Genomic DNA, 26,680 nt, shown 5'->3' with positions numbered 1-26,680 from the left:
TATAATCACTCTGCCTGTTTTACATGTATTGTCCACTTGATGGCACAGTAGACCAAAGGAAGCACCATGAAGCTTCGGCCCATGAGTGAACCAATTGGATGGAAAGCATCAGTGTTTCATGAAGCTTCATCTCGTTATCACTAATATATATCTATCAGCAGTAATGTCCGGTTTAAGACCCAAATGTAAATCAGGAAACAACTGTAGTTTAATTAGAATATTCTTCATGACAACATAAAGCTACAATGGAAGTGAGACAGTATCGATGCAAACAATGACTCGTTTAGTTCATTGTAAACAATTAGCAGTAGGTCGTTACACACACCGGGCAGGACCGTGGACAGCGATCGGTCCCCGGTGCAAACCCCGGTCCACGTGTTGGCGCTCACTATTCACTGATGGAAGGTAAGAGACATAATGGAAACGCTCCTCGTTGGTTCAGTTAGTGTGGGATGTCAGGAACTCTCCTGGCGCACATGAACGCGATTCTTAACCGCGTTCACGACTTCATAAGGTTAGTGCGCGAAGAGGGTGTGTGTTTGTGTGTGTGTGTGCGCGCTCTTGTACAGATATCTTTGTGAGGACTATTTTAAATAGACTGCAGAGTGAGGACATTTTGAAGGTCCTCATTTCTTCAATGTGCTGTTTGAGGGTTAAGACTTGGTGTTAGGGTTGTAATTAGGGTTAGGTAAGGGTTAGGGTTAGGCATCTAGTTTTGATGGTAAGGTTTAGGGTAAGGGGCTAGGGAATGCATAATGCTAATGAGTGTCCTCACTAAGATAGAAGTACAAACATGTTTGTGTACCTGCGGAAAATATATATTAAGGGGAAGCATAGGTTTTCTGAAGAGAGGCTGTTTGCAGTTATTTTACAGTGTATAATAAATTACTATATTTAAGATATGCTCTCCATTAAATCAACTTTTTAAATCAAATTCACCTTTTTTGTTCAAAATATGTTTGTGGTTTATGAGTGAGTGCACAGATAAGAAAACCAGACCGTTACTTTTCCAAAATAAAGTTACACAACAGTAACTAAAACTGAACCCAGAATTAGGAGCATTCTGGGAAACCTGTGGAACCCTTCAGGTTATCTAAACGAATTTGCCCTGAAGAACAGAGTGGGGGCAAAGTAATGGTGTAAACAAATGGATGCTTAAATGCCTTCCGTTTATTTCCTGTCATCTTGTATTCTGGTAACTCACGCTCCTTACAGGTCATCCATCAGCATCTAACTATAAATTCATGTTATTTGTCCCTCAGCCTGGCTTTCACCAATCCAGTTTACCTGTCTTTCTCTACATGTGAGTTTTGGGTCACAGATGCTCAGATTCAGTCACACAGAGGACTCGTCCTGCCAGTTACACCCAAAGCACAGAGGTCTCCAGGGGAAAATGGTCCACATGAAGCAAATTATGTACTGTAATGTCAATGACACTTGAAGATAAAATGTGGACTAAATTCATCAGATACTGTTTGGTTCGTTCTGTCAAATGAGCATGATTTGCAGCTTTGATTAGTCAAAACACATTTTTTTGTAAGTATCTATTAATGAAGGGAGAAGTGAGGTGAGATAGGCAACAAATGCCTCCAGCCAATTACAATGTTTGGTTACTTAAATTAACACATGAATCATAGTTCATGGAGATGACTTATAATATCTGAACGTTTCATCATGTAGCCTATTTTGAACAAAGGACAGTTTCATGCCGTCATATCAGTCTGAAAAAAAAGTTTTTAGACTAAAACATTTGTCATTCAACTACAAGAAACATCATTTGTGTTGTCATTTAACAAACTGTTCATAAGACACAGATCAGATCATCTTTGTCTCTTTATAAAAACAAACACATTTAATCAGTTCAAGAGACACAACATTTATATACTGTTCTTACACTCTGGTTTCTATGTAAAGTACACTTTTACATTCTTTATTAGAATCAAAGAGTGTCAGTTATTGTTTGTGTGTTGAAAGGTTAATTGATAATTCCCCCTTCCTACAAGCCTATGAACTCATCTTCTGTCATGAATGACAGTCCAGCAGGCTTTTGCAGATAAACTGACAGACTAGTTAAAGGGACAGGACACTAATCTCTCATATCCAGGGCGCACCAGTGAACAAATCAAACTGGAGTTCCATCCTTAGGAGGAGTGGATTCAGTCTTGCCTCCTGTTTTCACCTTGCCCTCGCTGTCAGTGACGCTAGCAGGCTCGGCTAAACTCTCAGCTGGTTTCACGGATTCTGCTTTGGCAGCATCTTCACTGTCCTGTCCAGCTGGGAGGGCACTTTTGTCCTCTGCTGATTGGTCGATGTCTGAAGAAGGTGGTGTAATGTCAACATCTTGCTTTGCATTCACCTCTGAGGCGGGAGCAACCACCTGTTCGACTTCTGAAGGAGGAGATATACTGTCAACCTCTGGCTTTGCGCTCAATTCCAGAGCTGGATCAATCACCTGTTCGACCTCTGAAGGAGGAGGTATACTGTCAACCTCTGGCTTTGCACTTATTTCCAGTGCTGGAGCGATCACCTGCTCGATTTCTGAAGGAGGAGGTATAGTGTCAACCTCTGGCTTTGCACTTATTTCCAGGGCTGGAGCGATCACCTGCTCGATTTCTGGAGGAGGTATAGTGTCAACCTCTGGCTTTGCACTCATTTCCAGGGCTGGAGCGATCACCTGCTCGATTTCTGAAGGAGGAGGTATACTGTCAACCTCTGGCTTTGTGCTTATTTCCAGGGCTGGAGCAATCACCTGCTCGACTTCTGAAGGAGGAGGTATACTGTCAACCTCTGGCTTTGTGCTTATCTCCAGGGCTGGAGCGATCACCTGCTCGATTTCTGGAGGAGGTATAGTGTCAACCTCTGGCTTTGTGCTCATCTCCAGAGCTGGAGCAATCACCTGCTCGACTTCTGAAGGAGGAGGTATACTGTCAACCTCTGGCTTTGCGCTCAATTCCAGAGCTGGATCAATCACCTGTTCAACCTCTGAAGGAGGAGGTATAGTGTCAACCTCTGGCTTTGCACTTATTTCCAGGGCTGGAGCGATCACCTGCTCGACTTCTGGAGGAGGTATACTGTCAACCTCTGGCTTTGCGCTCAATTCCAGTGCTGGATCAATCACCTGTTCGACCTCTGAAGGAGGAGGTATACTGTCAACCTCTGGCTTTGCACTTATTTCCAGTGCTGGAGCGATCACCTGCTCGATTTCTGAAGGAGGTATAGTGTCAACCTCTGGCTTTGCACTTATTTCCAGTGCTGGAGCGATCACCTGCTCGATTTCTGAAGGAGGAGGTATAGTGTCAACCTCTGGCTTTGCACTTATTTCCAGGGCTGGAGCGATCACCTGCTCGATTTCTGAAGGGGGAGGTATAATCTCAACCTCTGGCTTTGCACTCATTTCCAGGGCTGGAGCGATCACCTGCTCGATTTCTGAAGGAGGAGGTATAATCTCAACCTCTGGCTTTGCACTTATTTCCAGGGCTGGATCGATCACCTGTTCGATTTCTGAAGGAGGAGGTATAATCTCAACCTCTGGCTTTGCGCTCATTGCGAGGGCTGGAGCGATCACCTGGGTGATGTCTGAAAGAGGAGGTATAGTGTCAACCTCTGGCTTTGCGCTCATCTCCAGGACTGGAGCGACCACCTGCTGGGCCTGAGGTGCCTCACTGCGGGGCAGATTGAAGCCCATTTTGCCTCCAGTGGTTGTCACCCCAGCTGAGAAAGGCGTAAGGGTCTTGGCATCATCCTCTCCAAGCAGCCAGTCCATCTTTTGAATGTGTTGCTTGACAGCGTCGTCGACACGAGCGTCAATCATAGCCTCTGTCAGGACGCCGTCTTCAGAAGAATATGCTGCCGCCTATGAAATCATGAAGCAAAACACGTGTTTTACAAATCCATCTAAATTAAATAAAAATCCTCAGAAAATTTGAAGAGCAGCTGGGTGGTCATGTTTACACTGCAGTTTTAATTGAAGATCACAGCAATGACTTCAGGGAACTTACCTGCCAGGCCACACCCAGCTTGGAGATCTCCCTTCCTGACATGCCACCTGTCCTCTTCGCAATCTCAGAGCATTTGATTCCATAGTCGAACTGTGCCAGCTTCATCCTCCTGTACAAACACAAGGAAAAGCAGAAAGATGAAGAAAACAGGGTGGAGTTTCACACGGTTTAGCTGGCCTGGATGCAGTTTCATTCTAACTTTGCCGGGTTTTTGCACCTTATTTCATTTCCTCCTGGCCGGTGTGTGTCACTCCACCCACCAGATCATACATCTCATACATTGTTGTCGTGAATGCAATGTTATCGACAAAGTCACTTACATTGAGTCCAATCCGTCTCTGCTACAGAGCGCTGGTTGCTTATTTATTCAACTTTTATTTATTCAAAACGGCTGTTCCCATGGCCCTTAACAATATACATGCCAAGTATGAAGCCGATAAGATGAATGGTTCTCGAGCTATGCGTTCAACATTCAGACAGTCAGAGATTTTTGGTATTGGTAAATAATTATGCTGTAGTGTTGGGATTGTACTCACTGTCTCCCTACAGTGGCGGGTTCCAGCACATATCTGTCAAAGTACAACCGCACCAGCCTGTCCCGCTCCTCAGGGCCCGGCAGAGCAAAATTCACTATTTCATCTATACGGTCGTTTATGGCCCAGTCAAACTGCTCTGGCTGGTTACTGGCCAACACCAGCATGAACCTGCAGGAAGCACACAGACATGAAGCAGATTAGAAACGTGCTGCAAAGTATATGAAACTGTTCGGGTTTAGTTGAAAGCACCAGACTGACAGTGAAAATAAACATTTACTTATTGCTCTGTTCTCCAGTGCGATACAAGAACGCATTCAAAGTGGCTCTGAGGTCTTCACTGATCTTCTCCTACAAAATGTAAGAATGAAAAATGCTTGTGATGTAATTGATGATAAATAATGCAGCCATTAAAAATTACATACTTTGTAGAGAAACTACCAAGGTTTCTGATAAATAAAATAGATGCACACTTACTGTGGATCTCTTGCGTAGGAAGGCATCAGCTTCATCAACAAACAGCAGCAGCCTGTGACAGAATATCACTAAAATCACTTCACTGGTGATACTTAAACAGCACATCGTCAGATTATCGTAATGTGGAAGAAATATACCCGCGTCGACTTGTGCTTGCCCAGTCGAAGACTTTATGCATGGCGGTCACACCATCACGACCCATGGGTGCTACATCACCACCAGTCATAATTGCATAGTCCATCCCAGAATGCATTGCCAGCTTCTACTCAACACAGAAAAACCTCAGTCAGTCAAAGCTTCACTGTACACGTAGTCTACATCATGTGGACATCAGGCGTACCTTAGCAAACAGCGTTTTGCCAGTGCCTGGCGGGCCGTACATGAGGATGTTCCTGTAGAGGCCATTATTCTGCCTAGTGTTTCTTGTTGCTATGGCGATGTCACGCACGCGCTCTTCAAGGGAAGGCTAAGAAAAGAGGGAAATGCATTTGTCTGAAGTTATGAAACATTAAATTGGGTAAAATCTTTTGTAAAGACTTTGATATCCACTTACACTGAGCACAACTCCTTCAAGTGCATCCTGAGGTTTGCTCCTTAGTCGTTTAGTCGTCTGAGAAGTGAAGGAGGGACAGGAAAATTATTATTAACATATTATAATCTGCAGCCACAAAAAGTAAAGAGGTTCAATTAATAATCAGGTACCTTGACTGGATGCTTGATTGCCTCTCCGACAGTTAATCGGGACGTCTCTCGCACCAGCGACGGCTTCCCAAGCCTCGCCTCGATGTAACGTCCTGCCACCCCTGTCGCGTTTCGGGCTGAATACACGCCAACAGCTAGAAGGGTCAATCCTGCCACCTGGTTATGTGACAGAACAGTTAATACCATTTTCATACATTGGTCAATGCAAGGATCGATAAAACTGCATCATTCAAACATTTTAATGGGGATTTATGAACACTCTATTGAGTGTACTCATTGATAATACAAATACATTATTTAAGGATGGCTATGGTGATATGAAGGAAACTACTTGCTTTGATCATTTCTGCTATCAACAGTTTTTCTTCTCAAGGGCTGGATATGCGAGTACTTATGTGTGACGTGTTTGTCCAAGCAGTAGAAACACAATGTTTGAGCCATAAGAACAGACAAGCTTAAAATCAGTAGTGTCTTTATATTGAGCTACTTTAAACACCTAACCAACCCTTATTTTGAGGAAGAAACCGTTTCAAAGAACTCATTTTGTTGCCCAGTCTGTCTTTCAGTGACATTCAGTGGCAAATTCAAACCTTATCATATAAAAAATGTAATTTTCACTAAGTGTGGATGGAACCAGACGTCTCACCGTGGCTACGACTTTGTCCCCGTCGGAAATAAAGGCCCTGAATCCTTCTCCAAACACAGCACCAGCGGTTCTAAAAAGCAAATACTCTTATTAACTGCCAGGTTGCTTTTAGGGTGCTATATACTAGTGTGATGGTGACTGCAACTGTTTTAAACACTTCAACATCTTCAATTTACTAGATACATGATTCAGGACACTAGGAACCATCAATAAAGTATATCGTATTATCGTAAACACTAGCGCCCAAGCAGTATGGATATTTGGGGGGCGATACCAATATTAGAGAGTAAAAGATTTCTGATACCAACATATTTTTGTTAAATGGCAAAGGTTTCTAACATGTCAACCCTTGTGACAAAGAAATCACATTTTGTAAGGAGTTAGTTTTAATATCGGCAAACATAAACGCTGATACAATGTGTCTGTATTGGCCAAAATTATCAACTTACAGATAAATGGATCAGGCTCTGATAAAAAAGTGTAGTGTAAAAATCGCAGTGTGTCTCACTTGATGGACTCCAGCACAGTCTGTCTGTGTTCTGCAGCCTTCAGACGGATCTGCTCACGGATGATATCAGCGTTCTCTCTCTCCACGCGGGCTCGAGCTTTGGATTCGGCCTCTATACGCAGGAGCTCGTTCTTGTGCCTCAGCTCCATCTCGTGCTCGATCGTTGCTGTAAAAAAAACAAAAAAAAAACACCACCACAATACATAAACCTCAGCAGCTTCCAGGAGACCCTGTCATCAGTGTAACAGTGGTAACATCCATACCTTTCCTCATGGACTCCTGCTTATGTACTGACTCCTCCTGTTTGCGGAGGTTGTCGTCATTCAGAATTTGCTGTTAAAAATAAAAACAAGAAATCATCAGTAACTACAGCTCATTTGAAAGTATTTCAAACTAAATATGAAGGCGATAACGTCACCTGTTGCCTGAGTTGTTCCTCATATCTCTGTCTGGCCAGTTTGTCTTGGTACTGAGCTCTCTGTGGAGGGACAGAAAACAATCAACTGTAAACTCCAATTGTTCTGATTCACTGCTGCAATATACTTCAAATTCTTCTTTACCTCAAAAATAATAAGGAAAAACGCATTTCTGTTCATACCGCTTGATGCTGCTTGGTCTCCTCATTCAGAGTTTTCCTCCTCTCCTCACCCTGGACTCGTATCTGGTCGCCTTTGAGCTGCTCGACCGCTGCTTCGTACTCCTGTTACAGTGGCACAAAAACAATGAGAAATCACAATACACAACACTTCATTGTAAGACTATGGTCCGGTGAATTCCCTCCAGATGTCAAGATAAATCTCTAACAGACGTTTTTTATAAGTGCCTTTTGATTTTCTCAGTGTTTAACTTTTCATAACATAACTGAGAAATGTAATTTCTTTCACTGACTCTGCAGCACAGACTTAAACAGATATATGGGAAGTATGAACCCTCAGTGTTGCTCTAAGACTTGTTTCAAGACCTGTTTGCATGGTTGGAAAAAACTAGGATGTAAATTGACAAGTTCAACGAACTCTACTATCTCACTGCCCTGCAGCAGATCGAGAGTGGAGCAGGTGCAAAGTGTCCGTACCTTTATTTTGCTCTGGTGTTCCATCTGGGTGCTCTGCTCCTGCATGCGAGCCAACTCCAGAGCTTCTTTGGCATGTCCTGGGTAGAGGAGAGAAGAGCGGACAACACACAGCTGAATGATGTGGTGTCTGTGTTGAAATACATTTTTAATTTGAGTCCTACTGTGGCTCTGTCTCAGTTCGATCTGCAGGATCCAACCATGCGAGTCCTGACAGGAATCCTCTTGTCTTTTACCTGACTAGTTTACATTCCCATTGAACCTGATTGGTAAACTGCTTCGAATGAAATACTAAATACATTGCACGAAATAAACACACAATAAAAGCTGGTGCATGTGTGTGTGTGCAGGTGGAAGGTGGGGCGTTACAAGCCAAGTCTGCAAGGTGATGACCTTTGAACCCAGTCTGGTTGTTTGAATGAAGCTGTGGCAGGCACGTGACTGTTCTCACGAGCTACCAGAACAAATAATATGAATGGTGAAAGATGAAACTAAACACATGTGTATAGCTGCTGTTTTAAACCATGATGCTGGGCCCTTATTGAATGACTGAAGCGACCTCCACCGCGGAGCAGAGAGGAGCTGGTTGCTGCTTCAACGCTGTCACTGTGCAGTAATGTTATTAAAATATGTCTCCTCCTGCTAAACACTTACGGGATTTGTCGAGCTCCTTGGCCGCGTTGGCAGCTCGCTCCAGCCCGGTGGGATCGAAGTTGCTCCATTTGTCCTTGGGTTTGTCTCCGCCGCCGCTGGAGCCTCCGGCCGGCGGCGGCGGGGGAGGCTGAGCCGGAGCTTCGGGCTGCCCCCTGTTCAGGCCGAACAGCCACGACATGTCCGCAGAGGAGGAAGAGAGGTCCGAGTATCCGGGGCTGTAGACAGAGACAGAGACAGACAGACAGGAGGCGGCGGCGGCTGCTGCTTCACTGATGTCCCTGCACTTCCTCCACACGTGTGTCACACGGAGCTTATCTGCGCATGTCCACCAGAGGGCGCACGGTCTCTCTAAAATAACAGCAACCGTGATTGGCTGGTGACGAGTATTCCCTCCTCTCATTGGCTAGATCACTCGCCACCGTGTTCGCGAAAGGTCAACTGTAGTTCCGCCCACAGTTGGTACGGCAGCCGGAGAGGGTCAGAACACCGACACAGCACATAGAATGGGACAGTATGTTCCTTCTGTTGCATCAGGCTGCTTGAGGTGTTGTAATTCAGAGGTCATGTGTTCTTTTCAGTGAGTGAGTTTGATCACCAGAGAAAAATGTACAACCAGCACAGGTTCCAGAAAACCACATGCACCAAACTCTCTGTGCATTCCTGATTCACTCTGTTTTAAATTCATTTAAAGTAGTGGTCACCAACCTTTTCAAGCACAATATCACTTTTTAATTCAAAACGTAAACTGAGACCTACCACCCGAATATCTCACAAAATGTTTGCAATTTCTGTTAAAGGCTCAATGTACGAGCATAAATACACACAAAGAAAGGCAGTTATGCAACTTTATCTATTCAATGCACAATATTCACATTAATATCAATTCATATTTACAGGATCTGTTGAATGCACAATATTCAGCTTCTCAGATCAACAATATGTTCTGCAGGGGAGCTGCTACTGCAGCACAATGTTTTTACATCGGCTTTGCCTTGAAAATGGCCAGAAATATGACTATTTCCTTGTATAAAAGTTGTACTGTGTACTCAAATAAATACAAGTACTATACAGTATGAAGCCGTGCAGCTTCCGCTCCTGCAAATACTTCACAATAAAACAAAACAGTTTACACAAATAAACGGATTTATTTTGAAACGCATACAGAAAGTGTTGCAACCATTTATGTTTGTTACATAATTCATCAGATAAACATTCAAACTCAGATAATTTTCTCTTTTTATTCTGCTGTGAAACACAATCTTTATCTGTCTATGTCACAAACGTATTCCCAACACTTCCCGAACCCGTTTCAAAGTAAAAGCACTCCAGCGTTAATACATTAATTTGTTTTAACTGAACTGATTGTTATGGACAGACCGGAAGATGCACGTCTTCATACCGTAGTGTCCTGACATTTAGTTTAGTACATAATCCGACTTGTATTGAAGGAAATGCATTCATATTATGCCTATTTTTATTGTTCCTATATTTATATTTCTTAAGTTTAGATTTTCCTATTACTATATTTCGTAAAAATGTACATTGTTCCTATTTTCTTATATTTCTCTATTTTATGTTGTTCCTATTTTTGTATTTCCTGGTGTTTACATTGCTAATTTTTAACAGGGGCCTCTGATCTATGCTATAATATATAGGAGTATACAATATACAATGACAGTATCGTCAGACATTTAATAAGCGCCTAGCAAACGTTGCTGGCACACAAGACTGACTATTGTGCTAATATGCACATTTAATTAGTAATAATATTAGACATTAATAATAGTAATAATTAAGCACGTCTAGACATAATTTTGGTTTGAATGGGACTGCGTTGGACAGGAAGATTTTGTAGACTTGAAACTTGGGTGTTTTTGCTTCTCAAATGCCACTGGAAAATAGAATATAAGTATTGTTGTCCTTGTGTTCAACAGTTTACTCTGTCATGCCAATAAAAGAATATTTGTAGGAATATATCAGCCAAAGCAACTACAAATAACATTCAGAATAAAATACCTCTTAAATTCCCATCCTTAAAATAGCTGTTTTTTCAATGAAGAGAATCAAGAATAAATATCAAAATGTTTAATGAACTAAACATTATGAGGACAATCTTTACCAAAACAAAGGATAAAATACATATTTACACAGAGACAAAAGTCATCACATGATAACGCTTGAGGTCACTCTTTTCTTCCCAACCTCCAAAAAACTCACAATCCAACAGCATCAAATCATAATTTAACAATGGTTGCATGTGGTGAACATAAGAAAAGTTGTGGAAATTGATAATCACATAGGAGGAAAACAGCTTAGGAGCATTGCTATAGTATGTTGGATCGAAGTCAGTGAATGTAGCAGGCGCAGGTGTGTGCAGACTAACAGTTGCTATGCTGTTTAATGTCAGATCTTGGATTATGATGATGCTCTATTGATGATTCAGTGCAGAACTGAAGTGTACTGAACTGAGTGTATGTCTGGTCAAGTAAACCATTGTCAGCACTGTCACACAGGGAATAATGAATAGCAGGGGCTTTAATAGAAGTATTATACATTTGACAAAACTCTTCTTTTGAATGGGTTTGAGTAGCATGCGTGCAGGGGACCACAGCGTGTAAAGTAACGGTCCTTGAAGGTCAAAGACCAAGGCACTTCAACAGTAATCATCTGCCCTGCCAAAGTGTCCTTCAATATGATATAACATCCTTTTCTACTTCAGGGATTTGGATCTGTTGGCCACTCTTTTTCAGTCAGAAGGAAGGGGGGTTAGTAACAAGGACATTTATCTTTTTCAAACTCAGGACCAGTGTGGTACTGATCTATGTGGGACACACAGGCAAGAGACACTGATCAGGCAGTGGATAACAAACTGTCAGTCAGTGAACTCCTCACAACGAGCACCAGGTAAACCATGTACCTAATGGTGGTCAGACCCTGATCGCAACGTGGGTCTTTTCTGTGGGTTGTTAAACATGGGACAACCCTGGTATACTGATCAACAAGAGTGAAAAATACCTGATGAAACAGCCTATGTAAAGCAAAGAGGTGAGTGTATGTCTGGTCAGTTTCAAGATCATCAACAATCCAAGGTGCTGCTCTTCAAACCATACAGCAACTGGAAATACATAACTGTAGCAAGCTGTTTATTGTAATAACACAATTCGGGAGAAGACACCAGGGGGCTCTTTGCCGTCGCCCAGCGCTGCACGGAAGCCTTCCTGTCGCCGAGCCTGTGCCAGCTTAGCGAGTGAGAGGAATGACCGAGGTTCTGTGATGGCCAGATCACTGATAACATGTCGGTTCAGCTCAACGCTGGTCTGTGTGGAAGAAGAGAGGAAATGTCTTACAAACATTACAGTGAAACGTCAAAGCTAAAAAGATCTTACAGAGTGCTGTTACAACTTTGTAATACGTGACACAACAAACCTTTGTAAGGTTGTGCATGAGGGCAGGATACTTCATGCCGTGCTCTCGTGATGCTGCTGCAATGCGGGAAATCCACAGCTGAAGAAATGACAGCACACATTAGAACGATTACCATGATCAATCACAGATCACAAATTACTTGTGTATACAATGGTGTTTTTGCAAGATCTCAAGTAACTCCCTGTACTGTTTACAATTAATACACATTCTGCTAGCTGAAGACGTGAAATAGTGGTACCAAACAAAACTGAGATTGGAAGGACACCTGACTTTTAAGCAAATGACAATATTTTAAACAAGTTTTCTTTGTCATCTTGTGCTAAATGGATCTAACATTTGTAGAGCTTTTCTGTGGTGTCATCCAAGTGTCTGTAAGCCCCGACAATCAAATTGGACTCGAAACGAGGTCATTTACACCATGTTTTCAGCCTAAATGTCCTCTGTGATCCACGTGTGAACGCTGCTCCAGAGGAGGACATCAGAGGACATTTAGGCTAAAACGATGTAAACCGCTTAAGCTCCAAGTGTTTTGTGGCATCAATCACTTCACCCACCCCTCCATCCATCCATCGGCATAGTGGAGATGGTAAATGGTGAAGAGATAATGAGTGGATTTTCATTTTTTGGGTGAACTATCCTTTTAAAGAAAGGTAGAGAAAGGAATATGACTCAAATTAAACATGAATATAAGATGTAGGGTCCAGCAGCAGTAGTCTGGACCACACAGCTGTTCGAATAAGACGAGAGGTTAGAAGACACGTGTTTAAAAAGGACAAAACCTTACCGTCCTCATGTTGCGTTTCTTCAGCCTCCGGGCTTTGGTGGCGTAGACGAAAGCTCTCCTGACGGCCCGCACTGCCAGAGTGTAGCAGCGGTTCTTTCTGCCCCTGAAGTGCTGGAGGAACAACCGACAGCAGGGTGACTACACCGGATCTACCGGGAACATGTCTCACACATTACAGTCACTGCACCGGGGTGACGGTGAGCGGACCCATCTCTGAACAGCACAGTGACTCACTCGTTTCCTGAGGTCACGACAACAGACAGCACAACACGATGACATAAGACACAACAACGTGGGAGCAGGTTCGCCCCATCTGCCCCAGGAGATAGTCGCGACCTTACCCGCGCGTTTTTGAGAACTTCTTGAACTTTCCAGTATCTGTCGGGCCCGCGGCTTCTGATCCAACAAGACAGCGTCAGGAAAACCATGGTTGTTTTCCAGCCGAGGTGATTCAACAGAATGAAAACACGGGGTTTGCGTGACCTCGAGCCAGTTTCACCTGGAAGGAGATGAAGGAAACTGGGTTCACTTCCACACGCGACTGACGCAGATACACTGGGTGCGCTCGTTTTCTAACCCAGGACACGGTGTCTGCGTAGGAGTGTCATAAGACTGTGTGTGGAGGAGTATGTTTCCTCTGCGCCGCCCGGCTGGCATGTGGGGAGAGGAAACAAGCGCCACGGCGAGAGCAGTGACGCGGCCGCGGTGGATGCTGGGATAGCAGGCGCTGTCGGTGGAGGTCAGAGAAACTCCAAAATGGCTGCTGTTTGTTTCACGTCCTTGAGCCGCTGCGGCGTTGTGGCGTGTCGTTCCCCCGCAGGACTGGTGGTAAGTTAGACTACGTGTCCAGTTTATATTGTTCTGTCGCTTCACTCACAGGGACACTTCACCTTCTGGCAGCAGAGGTCTCCGTCTATGCCCTGAAGTCAGTGCTAACGCTAGCCCTCCCTGTCAGCTGCGGTCACACTGACTGTGCTGAAACTTCAAAACATCTGATGTTGTTGGTTATCGGTTCGAGTGCTTAGCATCAAATGTAAACTGTTTTAACTCAAAAGTGTTTAACCTATAAGTGTTTACCTTAAAACCTTTAGCTGAAACCATTCAAGCTAATTAAAAACATCAGCCTGAGGGAAGTGATGGTTTTCTAACGTCACTGTTGTAATAGCGCCCAGTTCAGCAGTATTTCATTATAATTCAAATATCTGATTATTGACAGTTCTATGTCTATGAATGGAAAAGCATTTCAGATCAGAACTCCAAAAAACAATCCAACAACAAAACCAAAACAAGCCACATAACAAAAAGTGCTCACTTTGTAAAATCAACAGTCTTATACTGTATATAGCACAGATCCAAGACAATTTACTGAAAAGAAACCTATAGGTACACAGAGAAAAGATAATAATGTAATTACAATAGTAAATAAACAGATATTTAAGATAATTAGGATCAGTCATCACAGCCCCTTGCTGTTTTCATCTGTAAATTTAGTTTGCTTAAAATAATAGAAAAAGGAAATCGGTTATAAACCCTGATATTATCTCGGCGATAATGGATTAGATGACTGGAGAAAGGTCTGCTACTCTCTTAAGAAAAGATAAATAACTGAAACCTTCTCATGTGTGAGGAGGATTCTTGAAAGAATCCACCAGTTTGAAGTATGTGGTGGATGTATGTTCCGAATCTTCAGTGCTTAACTACAAAAAGGTGCTTTCCCAAATTTTTTGCAGTTGTATTTGGCACATTTATCATTAAGCAGTGAAGAGTTGAAGGTTTTGGGCCATTTTGGCTTCAAAATGGTAAAAGAATTTTAAAATCTATTCTCAATGTTACAGATATCCAGTGCCCTGATGCTTTTACTGATGTGATATATCCTCTTTTCTTAGTTGTGGATACAATCCTTGCTGCTCATAATCTTTTTAATGTTGGACACATAATTGGGTGACATCCGAATCACATTTACACCTTGATCCAATTTTTATTCCAATTGGAAGCAATATATTGAAAACAGAAGGTGAACAAGAATTTAACCCTGAAGGAAACATCTCCAAGACAATTTCTGACTTAGTGTTGTCTCGTTACTATGCATGTATGTGTATATAATGAAAATAGACCAGCATAATAATCATATGTTGTCTCCCCTTGTCCCTGTTGTTAGGCGGTGCGGTACGCCCAAACAGCAGCGGCTCCGGCAGCTCAGCCCAGAATAAAGAAGTTCCAGGTGTACAGATGGGACCCAGACACTCCAGGGGACAAACCCCGCATGCAGACCTACGAGATAGACCTCAACACGTAGGTGTTACAGCTTTTCTCTCTGAGTGAGGAGGATGAGGAAGGCCAGTTTGTGCTGCATTTTGTCAGTGCAACTTTCAAACTGTGTTGGCGTTTATTATCTACTTAAATACACATGTAACTAGAAATGCACCCAGTAGAGAGCATACTTCTGCCAAGGCCCAAAAATCCTATTAAATTAAATCAAGCTGCACCAAATTTCACACACTCACAGATTCCCTAAATGTGACTGATTATTTTCATCAAGATCCAGGAAATATTCCTTGGTAAAACAGTGAAAAATGTCACAATTTTAAAGAAAGTGAAAAGGCGGAGGTAATGACACATTTGTAATTCTGGCACTAATGGTGGCTTGCTGCAAAGAGCATTGCTCATTTAATCCAAGTACATGAGGGCATAATTAATGACCTATGAACAGCCTACAGGTGGATTAAACTCAGGTGGATTAAACTCAGGTGGATTAAACTCAGGTATATCTGGCAGCCTGTCATGTTTCCTGCCCTCCTCCTTCACCTGTTCCTCTAATCAGCTTGAGAAGACTCAACTCTCTTGTGTCAAAACAACTTGCAGCATTGACTCCCTGCCTGGTTGTTCTCTTCTACAGTTGTGGTCCAATGATTCTCGATGCACTGATCAAGATCAAGAATGAGATGGACTCCACTCTGACCTTTCGCCGCTCCTGCAGAGAAGGTCAGTGACATGGAGGCTGGAGTGTGCCAACAGAATCTATTATCAACTTTGATATGTGCCATTAGAAATTAATTTAATACAAATGCTTAAACATTCAAATGTACAGAAGCATTAGTTACAATTGCCTTTAGAAAATATTATGATCATTAAAAGTTCAGTTGTCATAAAAACTCAAAAGGTGTTTAGTTTGTCCAGTTGCAGTTACTGTAAAAAAAAAATGGCGGCCTCTGTACAGAGGACCCGCTCCTGATGTAAATATATAGTATTTAAATATAAAGGGCTCATTCAAGGGGTAAAGGAAACAAAATTTCTTCAAACAGAAAATATCTTCTACTACACTCCAGTAATAAAATGCTTAAGTAAAGTTTAGTTATAGAGACCTTGTTTTGTGCCATAAATGATACTGAAAATGTTTTATACATCTTTCTGCAGGTATCTGTGGGTCCTGTGCAATGAACATTAATGGAGGAAATACACTCGCTTGTCTCAACAAGATTGACACTAACATTAGCAAGCCAACCAAGATTTACCCTCTGCCACACATGTATGTGGTCAAAGACCTGGTACCCGTAAGTAAAAACCCTGAATAAAGAATCCACTACAGAGCTCTGGGAGCAGATGTTACTCCAGTTGTTCCATTTGTGTATAAAGCACGTTTCCCTCCTTAACTTAATTGATGATTTATTAATGTCATAACATTAAGGATTTTATTGTCTGTATATTAATTGAATGCATGTGTTTATGTGACTGCTGCTGTTAAGATAAGTTCAGCCTCATTTGATTTATAGCCTCTTAGGTAATGTCATATTTAAACCAACTGGCCAAAGGTCTTTTCTTGTTGAATATCACAGTGATAACAGGTTAACCCTCATGACAACTATTTCTCTCTTCTGTGTTGATGTGTTGCTGTTTTTTGAACATGGATGAATTCCTTTAACACAATCAGACTTATTTTTTCAAAGTGTATATATATTTTTTTTAATTAACTTTTATTCTGACTTTTGTTTGTGTTGGCAGGACATGAGTAACTTCTACGCACAGTACAAGGCCATTGAACCCTACCTGAAGAAGAAGGACGAGTCAATGGAGGGGAAAGAGCAGTACCTGCAGTCTGTAGAGGACCGACAGAAACTGGTACACTGCCGGTTTTATTTTGGTAACACATTGCAGGCTTTACAGTGCTCAAAGTCCCATGACAATGAATATCCCTTCTTGCTTCTCTCCTGTGTAGGATGGCCTGTATGAGTGTATCCTGTGTGCCTGCTGCAGCACAAGCTGCCCAAGTTACTGGTGGAATGGTGACAAATACCTTGGACCTGCTGTGCTGATGCAGGTGTGTGTGCGCAGGTTGAACACATCAACATTAAGGACAGATCATTCTGGATTAATCTGAGTCAATTAAATAAATAGCCATTTGTCAGTATTCATAGTCATATATCCTGCCGTCTCTCAGGCGTATCGTTGGATGATTGATTCACGAGACGAGTTCACAGAGGAGCGTCTGTCCAAGCTGCAGGATCCTTTCTCCCTCTACCGCTGCCACACTATCATGAACTGCACCAAGACCTGCCCCAAGGTGACCGGTCAACACTCGTGTCTCGTGCACATCACAGTTCATACCATGACACAAGTACATCTTGTTTTCCCTAATTGCATTTTCAAGCGTGGTGCAAGGACAGAACTATAAACCAGAAAGAAAGAACCAACAAGACAGGGTTTTAGTAAAAGGACACATCCTTTATTCTCAGTATCCACGAGTATCATGTGTAAAAAAAAAAACGTAATTCTGTATTTACAGATATGTTTAGCCACAGTTTGTGTACCTTATTGCGTTAATATGTTAACCGGCAGCGAAGCATTTTTTTCAGTTTTTTGATTTGCATCTGCATTTATTGATATCTGTTTATGAAAATCCTAATTTAAATGTCTCATGACAAAATATATTTTCTACCTGATGCACAAATATTTTCAACATCATATATGAAAATTACAGTGATGAAAGTGTTTGTTGTTAAATGACCACAGCTAGGTCACTGGCTGATTCTGTCCTGTATCTTGTGTCCTTAAACACAGTCTACATCCTGCAACATCTTCATCTAATATCACAATGATTCTCACCGGTCTCTTTTCACCCGTCTCCTCTTCCTCACAGGGGTTGAACCCAGGAAAAGCGATTGCTGAGATCAAGAAGATGATGGCAACATACAAGGAGAAGGCAGCTGCTGTCGTTTGAAACCTCCGCTTCAGCGTCCTTTTTCTATAACTTTTCCCTCCATGATATAAATTGTATATTAATTAAGAATTCTTAAATGGTCTGAAGGGCCAGTGCACCAGTCAGCTCAACCACCACCACCACCACCACACCCTGGGTCAACTAATAGAAGTGAGTGAGTGTGTGTGTGTGTGGTTGGAGGACTTGGTGTTATAAACGCACATGTACAGTATGAATGCAGATGAGAGAGTGTGTATTAGTCTGTACCACATCATTGGTATTTATCTCCAGTTCCACTGTGTGTTTGTTTGTGCTCTTGAGAGAAACGATGCTGCATAGCAAAGTAAAAACATTTGTGTATCTTTCTTTTATGGCTTATTGCTTCTCAGGTTAGCAGCCCAGTGTTTAACTTCATTCAGATCTTCCAACACACCAACTTGTCCTTGTTTTGATGGAAAATAAATAGTCAAAATGCCTGTCTTCCGTTTTCATTGGTTATTACTTGTCCTCATTAATGTCTCTCCTACTATTCACCTACCTCACCTGCAGTCATTGGCTGACTGTCCACTAGAGGTCATTACTGTGCAGAGGCCAGGCCCAAAATGGGTGGAACCAGCAGAAGCTTCATTGCTGGGTTTACCTGAGACCTGTCACAAAGGCAGACGTTTGTGATGACGAGTGTCTGAGTGACACACGTCTGTGTCACAGTGTTTTATGTATTGTTATTTTAATTTTTTTTATGTTTTACTGTCCTTTCGTGCCATTCTTCTGAATATGATATCTACGGAACACCTTGACACAATCCTTTCACATTTGGCACAAACATTTACTTAGACTCGAGGATTAACTGATAAGAATTTGTTGCCTGGAGGTCAAAGATCATGATCACGGTGACGTCACGTTCCAATGCATGTGATAAATCAGGACTCTCCATAGGGAATTTCATTACATCTGGCACAAACATTCATTTGAACTCAAGGGGTCAAAGGTCAAGGTCACTATGATCTCTCGAAACATGTTTTGTATTGTTAATGTAATCTCTCAGGAACACCTCAAGGAATTTCTTTCAAATTTGGCACACGTGTTCACTTTGACTCGCTGATTAGATTTTGTTGGTCAAAGGACAAAGAGCAAGGTCACAGAGGCCTCACAAAACATGTTTTTGGCCTCTTGAATGTGATATCTCAAGTCTGCCTTAAGGGGATTTCCCTAAATTCTGACCAGTTGTCACCTTGACTCAAAGATTAACTGAAAGGTTCAGCTCATAGTGACCTTAAATGAATATGGAAAAAACCGCACTAGTTGTCGGAGGCATACAACCGCAGTAGGATATTTCTACATTAAATATACCTTTTTTACCAAATTCAGTTTTCCCTAATCTTATTGATAATTTGCTTTGAGGATTGATCAAGTGCCTTTCTCAAAAAGATCTAAACTGTATAAAATGTAGAAAGATGTGTAACACCATAGGTTATTAGTTGTGTTCTTTCGGCACGACACAGAGCTTTCAGATTAACAATCTCTTCTATTTTGCTGCACACTAACTGGTTCATTTGGAAAGCCTCACTCTGCGCTCCAGGATGAGTGTTAGCGTTAGCCTGGGCTCATGTCGTAACCTACAGTTTTTGTAAACTAACTAGTAACATCGCAGTTTAGATGAGTAGAGGGGGAAAAAGCCCCACATGCTTTTAATGATATATATATGTATAAATGAATTCATAATAAATCATGAGATACATATAACTGACTGCTAATCGCAGCCGATAAAGTTTATTTTGTTCGAAAGAGACACAGTGTGTTGATATTTATTTCACAGCTGATGACATTTGACAGGATTCAAATGGTTTTCATGTCTGGTGTTGATTCAATGCTGTAGTTCAATTCTGATTCGTTTTTTCACATGTTCATAACTTTTTAATAAAATGGTGACATATGGCATTTATATCACTCAGACTGGTAACCTATGGCAACAGTATATGTGGCAATAATCCAGCCAGTATCTATTATCTAACATTTGACCAGTTCATCAGTATATTTTTTCTTCTCTTGACCTGTTACATTACAAAGTGTAACCCTGATCTTGCTGGGTCTGGGGGTCGGATAACGGGGGCTGGAGGCTGGATGGGGAGGAGACTACAGATGTGGGGTGGTACAATGTGGCTGGAAGGTCCTCCTGCTCTCACAGGACACATGAGAGCTGAGCAAAGTCGGAGCAAACTGAACCAGAGTTAGGTAAGAAAACCACGTCTTAAGTTTGCAGGATTTTTGTTTTCAATTGGACACACTTTGTTATTTTCACAGCATGCATGTGTGTGCAGGGCTTGACTTGTGCTGAGAGTTATGAAGGGAAAAGAAATCAGGGGATATATGAGGAATGCATGCAGCCCAGTCAGTGTTTGAGAGACGCAGAAGCATCCCAGCTGTTTATCAGTCCTCAGAATGAAGAGCGAATAATAGAGGAGCATTTGTGTGCATGTTAATGGCTGTGGAGCGCTGACATGTGGTCCTGTGTTTTCACTGGAGAGAAGACGGAGGAGGGACTTCACAACACAGCCTGTAGCAATGGCACTACAATGGAGAGGGGGTGCCAAGAGGGAAAAAAATCAGCTGCTGCTAGAGGCTGGGGGTCAATGAGGGCACATGGAAAGATGATTTTAAATGTGTGCTTGTTTTTTATTCATAGTTGCATTAAATCAAAAGGTGTAAAATAGATGACAGCAGTGGATCATGTTGCTGTCCTCAGAAACTCTTAGTAATGTGTGAGTGTGAACGTGGGGGGGAGATGGGGTCCCTAGCTGGGAAGGGAAGGAGTCATTGGGGAGAGGGGGGCTAATCGCTCCCAGATGTGTGCTGTGAAAACATATGGTTTCTGATAGCCACTGTGATGCACAAGAAGAATGTGTGTGTGTGTGTTTGTGTGCATTTGTGTTGCAGTATTACACACAGACACGCACACACACACACAGATTTATTGTTACACATGTAGAACTTGTGCAAACAATGTTTCCATCACGGTTGGCTCTCAGTGCGGCCTCACAGAGCAGTAGTCCACAGTGTAGGATGTGTAGAAGGCACATGTTGTGTGTATGAGGTGGCCTACAGTGCTGCAGCGGAGGAGGAGCATTCATACTTTCCACAAAGCAGAAAAAAAGCAGTTTTGTCATTTCTGCAGGAAGCAGGAGTTAATGGACTTTTCTGTTTGCAACACTGTGACTCACTGAATCCCATCGACAGCTTTAGAATGAAAGAAATTGGTCTGGTTGTCGGTGATGTCTTGGTGTTGTCAGTGTTTCGATTTTTCTGTCCACATGTCATTTGGACTCAACCTGAGAGGCCCTCACTGCTTGGTGGAGTGAAGACGAAAGAGTAAGGGGGTGAGGAGGAGGGAGGGTTCGAGGAAATGACCAGTGAGGGCGACAGAAGGAAAACGAAGGATGTGGAGGCAGACGTAGGGAGGGAAGGAGGGGTGAACTCGGAGGGCGGGGTGGGGTTGAGGGGTTCTCTGTTTCTTTTCCTGGAATGCAGCCTCCAGACCGTCTGCTGCAAAGAGGGAAAAGTAGGAAAACAGAGGGGTTGTTCTAAGGAAGACGAACGTGCCACATTCTTGCTGTCAGACTTTTCTCCCCCTCTCTCTTGCCATGGCTGTTTTTTTTGTTGTTTTTATTTGTTTTTGTTTTGTGTGTGTGTGTGTGGGGGGGGCGTCAAGGGAAGAACAGTGGGGGGTTGAAAGGTGATGGAGGGCAGGGGGAAAGAGGGAGACCAGAGGCACATCCAGCACTTCACAGCACTTCATTCCCCTCATGTCGCTCTGCCCTGATCGTTCCATCTTCTCCTCATCTCCCTGCAGTGTTGAAGTCAGTCTACCTCCCAAAGTGACCATGAGAGTCCTCCTGCTAATCTGCATGCCAGGTAACTGCACCGCCGTCCTCTGTCAGCTCTGAAAACGTGGCCTCAAATCGTCCATAGATTGCTTCATGCTCCAAAATGTGGCACTGTCAAACATGATGATTTGAGAAGCACTCTAGTTGCTTTCTTGCCCACAGTTGGATGAGAAGCGTCTGAACAATACATTTTTGCATTGACTTAGCATAAACTCTGGAACCAGCGAGCCAGGCTCTGTCGACAGGTAAACAAAACCCGCCTACAACAGAAAGGCATGGAGCATCACCTTTTTTCACTCTGCATCAAACCAGCGGGAGGACGACAAACAGGATTTAAATAATGCAACTGTCTCTCGTGCAATACAAGATTGTAGCTTTTGTAAAAAATAGTTGGACCCCGTCACTTGTAGCAAAGAAACGGTTGAGAAAATTGGTTTTAAGGGATATAAGATGGTAAAAGTTCTTCAAATAGAAGTAAGAGTAGGTGTGTTGCAAATTAGTTGAAATACAAAATTATTAAAAGATAGGATGAAAGGTGATTTAACGTGAAAATGGTCTGGAAATACACACTCCGAAGTCCGGAGATTTAACGGCAACACTATATAACTTTTGAAAGGAATAACTTTCCCACATTTGCACAATCTAGTGGCTAGTCTGGCACGCCCCCTAACAAAGCTAGGAAAAGCGATATTTCCTACATGAGCTGGAAGCGGTTGTCCAATTACATCAGAGTGGACCAATCAGAACAGCCTGGGCTTTCCTGGGAGGGCGGGCCCCGAAAAATCTTGCGTTTACTGACAGAGACTGAAAAGAGGAGCTGCAGCAATTGACAGTGTGAAGAAAGTGATGTCATTTTATAACATTAGAGCATGTCAGCCTTTTCAAGTAATAACACAAACTAAAACAATGATCCTGAATATGAGCATAACATATCTCCTCTAAAGCACTGAGGTGACTTTGTGTCACTTTTACTTACTGTGGACGTGACAGGACAATGCTAAAGACTGTAAAGTTGTGTAACAGTAACACACACTTTAAAGCTTTTGTAATTATTGTAGGGTGGCTAAGGAGGTAGAGCGGGTCATCCACTAACCAGAGGGTCTAAGGTTCGATCCCTGTCTCCCGAATTCCGGATTCCGAGATACTGAACCCCAAGTGGCCCCTGACATCTGTGCCAGCAGTTTATGAATTGTCTATGTTAGGGAAAAGTGCTGCACATACATGTACTGTATGAATGTGTGTGTGAATGGGTGGATGTTAAAACTTTAATGTTAAGAGCTTTGAGTGATTGTCAGGGTTAGAATATATATCTATATATATAATATATAAAGACCATTTAGTTATTGTAGCTTTTACCTTAAAAGGACGTAAGTACAATGTTTCAAACTTCAGAAATTGAGATTTTGAAATCAAAAGTGAGAGCAGATAACAGATATTTTAAAAAAGTAGTAATGCACAACAGTGTTTCTTAGTTACAGTATCTAGAATACTCGTAATCACTGACTTTGTACCCTTGCATTGCACTCATTGCTTCTTTTTTGTGATGACTGTATTTGTCTGAAACCTCAACAGTTCTGCTGCTCGCCCAGGCTCAGTACCAGGAACGATATCCTTTTTTGGGTGAGTTCCTTAAAAGAATATGGGCCTGGATTGTTCCAGCTCAGCATCGGTTTATATCAGAGTTCTCCACATCTGGTCCTGATCTCTCCCTGTCCTCTGATATGTCACTTAGCCTTGAGGAGCTCTTTCTCTCCCTCTCGCTCTCTCTCCTCTTGTTGTTATTTACCACCAGCATAGCAACCGTTTTCACAGTGTAATCAGCTCTCTAACCACTCTGCATGTTATTGTTTGTAAACATCTTGCATATGAAGTCATGGATTAGGACCCCACAAGCTGCCAGTGTTCTTCTCCAGCTTTGGCGTGCAGGTGGTTCATTTTATGTGGAGCAGTGCTTTCTTGTGTGTGTTTGTGTATTTGAGGGGGAATGAGGGGGTGGAGACGGTAATTGGTTTCACAGTGTTGATCTCATGAAACATTCTTCTCTCCTACTTATGTCACGGCTTCACAGAGGACTATGGGCCAGATTATTTTCCAGGTAAAAAAAAATTGAAACACATAGAAATGTTCATTTTAGGTCTTTAGGTTTTACGTTCACGTTTAAATGTTAATTGCTTGGTTAAAAGAGATTGCTCCACTTTTGTTTCAGAGGGTGCAAATCCCGACCCTCCTTCCGGAACCTTCCAGCAGCAGGTCAGATTGGATACTCTGGTCCGTCCAGAAAAATCAGGTACATGTGTTGAATTCTCCTGTCAGAGTCACGAGTCACGTCAGGTCGCTGTGTTTAAAAAGGTTGTCAGCGACTCATTTGAAATCTACTTTGTTATGTGAACGTCAGAGTCTGAGTTGGAGACGGAGCCCACGGAGCCAGGACCTCTTGGTGAGAACGCTGCAGAAATGAGGACAGATCATCAGTTGTTTACTTTGAGTGGATAAATCATTTTTTCTTTGTATCTGATTTCCAGATTGCAGAGAGGAGCAGTATCCCTGCACCCGACTCTACTCTGTTCACAAGCCATGCAAGCAGTGCCTCAACAGCCTCTGCTTCTACAGGTATGCGTTAGTTTTTCATGTGTTTTAAATGAGCAGTACGCCTCAAATAAACATTCAGCCATTTTCTCTCAGTCGTCTCTAAAGTTTGTAGGACCAACAAACACTTCTCCTAAACCAGACTATTACAACTGCTCCAACCAGAAAAGTATCTGTTTACAGGCTCTTTCCTTGGGCCATACCCAACCATCCCACTAATTTGCATTAAAGTCGGTTCAGTAGTTTCTGTGTAATCCTGCAAACAGACTAAACAGCAATTAAAATACTGATGGTGTGAGTCTTCGAAATCAGGTCACAAATACACATGTATAGTTTCAATAGGTATAGTTTCATTTGAAAGAATCCCGGGTATCTTTTTAAACAGTTAGGTAATGTAGCTTTTCGCAAACCTTACTTCCAAAAGGAATTAAAAAAAAGTACATTTCACTGGGGACTGTAGCAACTTCAGGAAACAAAGAGTCGCTGAGAGGCTGAGGTCAGGCGTCAATAGTTTGAATGACGGGCTAACCCGAAGATTACTGAGTAAAATGCGTTTAACTTTTTAAAGAAAATGGTGGTCAGCTTATTGCAACATGCACACACTCGTAAATTGAAGCAATCACAGGGATCAAAAGAAAAATAGCATAGCAGTTTTTACAGCAGTATGTGGTATCAACTGAAAACAAATCATAGTGCCTATGTTTATTATGATGAAGAAATGTGTCACTTAGTGCAACACTGTGGTTCCTTGGTCCATGTTTAAGAGTTCATGGATGACATTGGAGGTTTATCGCACAGATGCGTGTGTTACACAGATTATGCTTCCATGAGACTTTTCAACAGTAAAACATTTATAGAGATATTCCTGTTATAAGCAGGGTTTTGATTTATGTGAAGATGAGGATGACTGTGTATTTTAGGGTGAACTGCTCCTTTAGCGTCCCTGGTTCTTCAGTGCTCCACTTAAACTGTATTTAAAGACCCTTTATGTGCATAACAGGAATAAACATGTGTTTTCATTCAGTTTGAGACGAGTGTACGTCATCAACAAGGAGGTCTGCGTGAGGACTGTGTGCGCACATGACGAGCTGCTCAGAGGTGGGTTCGGTGTGTTGTGTATCTCTGTGTGTGTGTGTTGGTCCAGAGACTCTTGTTGTGTTAACTCTTGACTCCTCTGCGTCTGCGTGTAGCGGACATGTGTCGTGACCAGTTCTCTCGCTGTGGCGTGGCGGCGCTGAGTGGACAGTGCGCATCACTAGGAGGAACCTGTGGAAAGAGCTGTGGTGGCTGCTGATGGAGCACTGAGATCAGGGACAGACCACCCGCCCAGATACTGCCGCTTGTCTACAACTCGTCCACATCCTCTGACTTTGTCCTCCTGCCTCTTTTTCCTCCTCTTCCTCACTTCTCCCTCTGACTCTTCTATACCAGACTTTTCCTCTGTTTCTCTTTATTTCTCCACATTTATGTCTACCCAGTAGAGCCTGTGTGTATGGTTAAATATACTCCAAAAGACATTGATGACAGTACTAATCACTGGTGCTATACAAACATCACACTGGTGCTATAAAGAGTTAACCTTTAGAGATGCACATAAAACTGCAGAACATCTATTTTTTTTTTTGCCATATTGTATCACATTAATCTCATGCTTTGTGTTTGTTGATATGTTACTGTACTTGTGTTGAGAAGCAGTCATTGTCAAGATGATCAGCTCATCAGCGGTGGCCACTGTGCTCTGACATCAGAGAAACACTGATCAGTATCCAGCCGTCAGCAGTCTCATGGTTGAAGATCGTGAGATATGTGAAGAGACAGGTGGTGAGTGACCTCAGTTTTTGCACTTCTGCCACGTGGATCTGAGCTTAGCAACCAAGCAGCAAGCGAAAAATATATAGAATTATATTCCAGTGGCAACAAGTGCTCTGAAAAGGCATCTCACAAGCGGCCTCTGTACTACTGCTTTGTAAAACTGTCACTATAAAGACTGAGAAAAAAATTAAAACTTTTTTTTTTACTACAACTGTTCAGTGTGTGATTGAGTCGAATGGGATTTGTCGCTGTGATGTAATCTGAGGCAGTTGGCTGGCAGATACAAATCGGCAGATATGAGCCTTTCAAAGCCGTATCATCATCAGTGTTTAAATAATTGACTTTGAATTTACAGAATAAACAATGCAAAAAAGATGCGCATTCATATTTACTTAATTCAAGTTCTATAA

The 26,680-nt window shown here is 42.4% G+C and overlaps 4 protein-coding genes across 6 annotated transcripts; 2 read left to right on the top strand and 2 right to left on the bottom strand.

Annotated features, from left to right (window-relative positions):
• Positions 1–1,815: 1,815 nt before the first annotated feature.
• Positions 1,816–8,903, bottom strand: atad3 (ATPase family AAA domain containing 3). 3 transcript variants are annotated; one of them, XM_035151407.2, is made up of 17 exons: positions 8,588–8,903; positions 7,937–8,013; positions 7,463–7,564; positions 7,283–7,342; positions 7,128–7,197; positions 6,865–7,030; positions 6,357–6,426; positions 5,711–5,866; positions 5,562–5,618; positions 5,349–5,474; positions 5,146–5,270; positions 5,009–5,060; positions 4,812–4,882; positions 4,535–4,702; positions 3,999–4,107; positions 2,675–3,853; positions 1,816–2,602 (listed from the first exon to the last, which is right to left on the bottom strand). In XM_035151407.2, exons 1-17 carry the CDS (start codon positions 8,763–8,765, stop codon positions 2,123–2,125), a joined length of 3,246 nt encoding a protein of 1,081 aa, XP_035007298.2. In that variant the 5' UTR covers positions 8,766–8,903; the 3' UTR covers positions 1,816–2,122. The 3 variants fall into 3 exon arrangements, with proteins under 3 accessions (XP_035007298.2, XP_035007297.2, XP_035007296.2); XM_035151406.2 differs by having other exon boundaries at positions 1,816–3,154; positions 3,227–3,853; XM_035151405.2 differs by having other exon boundaries at positions 1,816–3,853.
• Positions 8,904–10,657: 1,754 nt separating this feature from the next.
• Positions 10,658–13,373, bottom strand: mrpl20 (mitochondrial ribosomal protein L20). The gene is made up of 4 exons (XM_035151466.2): positions 13,139–13,373; positions 12,798–12,908; positions 12,014–12,091; positions 10,658–11,904 (listed from the first exon to the last, which is right to left on the bottom strand). Exons 1-4 carry the CDS (start codon positions 13,223–13,225, stop codon positions 11,731–11,733), a joined length of 450 nt encoding a protein of 149 aa, XP_035007357.1. The 5' UTR covers positions 13,226–13,373; the 3' UTR covers positions 10,658–11,730.
• Positions 13,374–13,469: 96 nt separating this feature from the next.
• sdhb (succinate dehydrogenase complex, subunit B, iron sulfur (Ip)) lies at positions 13,470–18,467 on the top strand. Its single transcript, XM_035151450.2, has 8 exons — positions 13,470–13,625; positions 14,956–15,089; positions 15,694–15,779; positions 16,212–16,348; positions 16,797–16,913; positions 17,011–17,112; positions 17,233–17,355; positions 17,932–18,467. Exons 1-8 carry the CDS (start codon positions 13,554–13,556, stop codon positions 18,010–18,012), a joined length of 852 nt encoding a protein of 283 aa, XP_035007341.1. The 5' UTR covers positions 13,470–13,553; the 3' UTR covers positions 18,013–18,467.
• A 1,666-nt stretch (positions 18,468–20,133) lies between these two features.
• On the top strand, positions 20,134–26,481 carry mfap2 (microfibril associated protein 2). Its single transcript, XM_035151464.1, has 9 exons — positions 20,134–20,223; positions 21,839–21,900; positions 23,445–23,492; positions 23,941–23,967; positions 24,079–24,159; positions 24,268–24,309; positions 24,395–24,482; positions 25,483–25,556; positions 25,649–26,481. Exons 2-9 carry the CDS (start codon positions 21,870–21,872, stop codon positions 25,750–25,752), a joined length of 495 nt encoding a protein of 164 aa, XP_035007355.1. The 5' UTR covers positions 20,134–20,223; positions 21,839–21,869; the 3' UTR covers positions 25,753–26,481.
• The last annotated feature ends 199 nt before the right edge of the window (positions 26,482–26,680 follow it).

Source organism: Hippoglossus stenolepis, chromosome 3, assembly GCF_022539355.2.
Source record: "Hippoglossus stenolepis isolate QCI-W04-F060 chromosome 3, HSTE1.2, whole genome shotgun sequence".
Taxonomy (NCBI): Eukaryota; Metazoa; Chordata; class Actinopteri; order Pleuronectiformes; family Pleuronectidae; genus Hippoglossus; species Hippoglossus stenolepis.
This window is presented reverse-complemented; position numbering and strand designations above follow the sequence as displayed.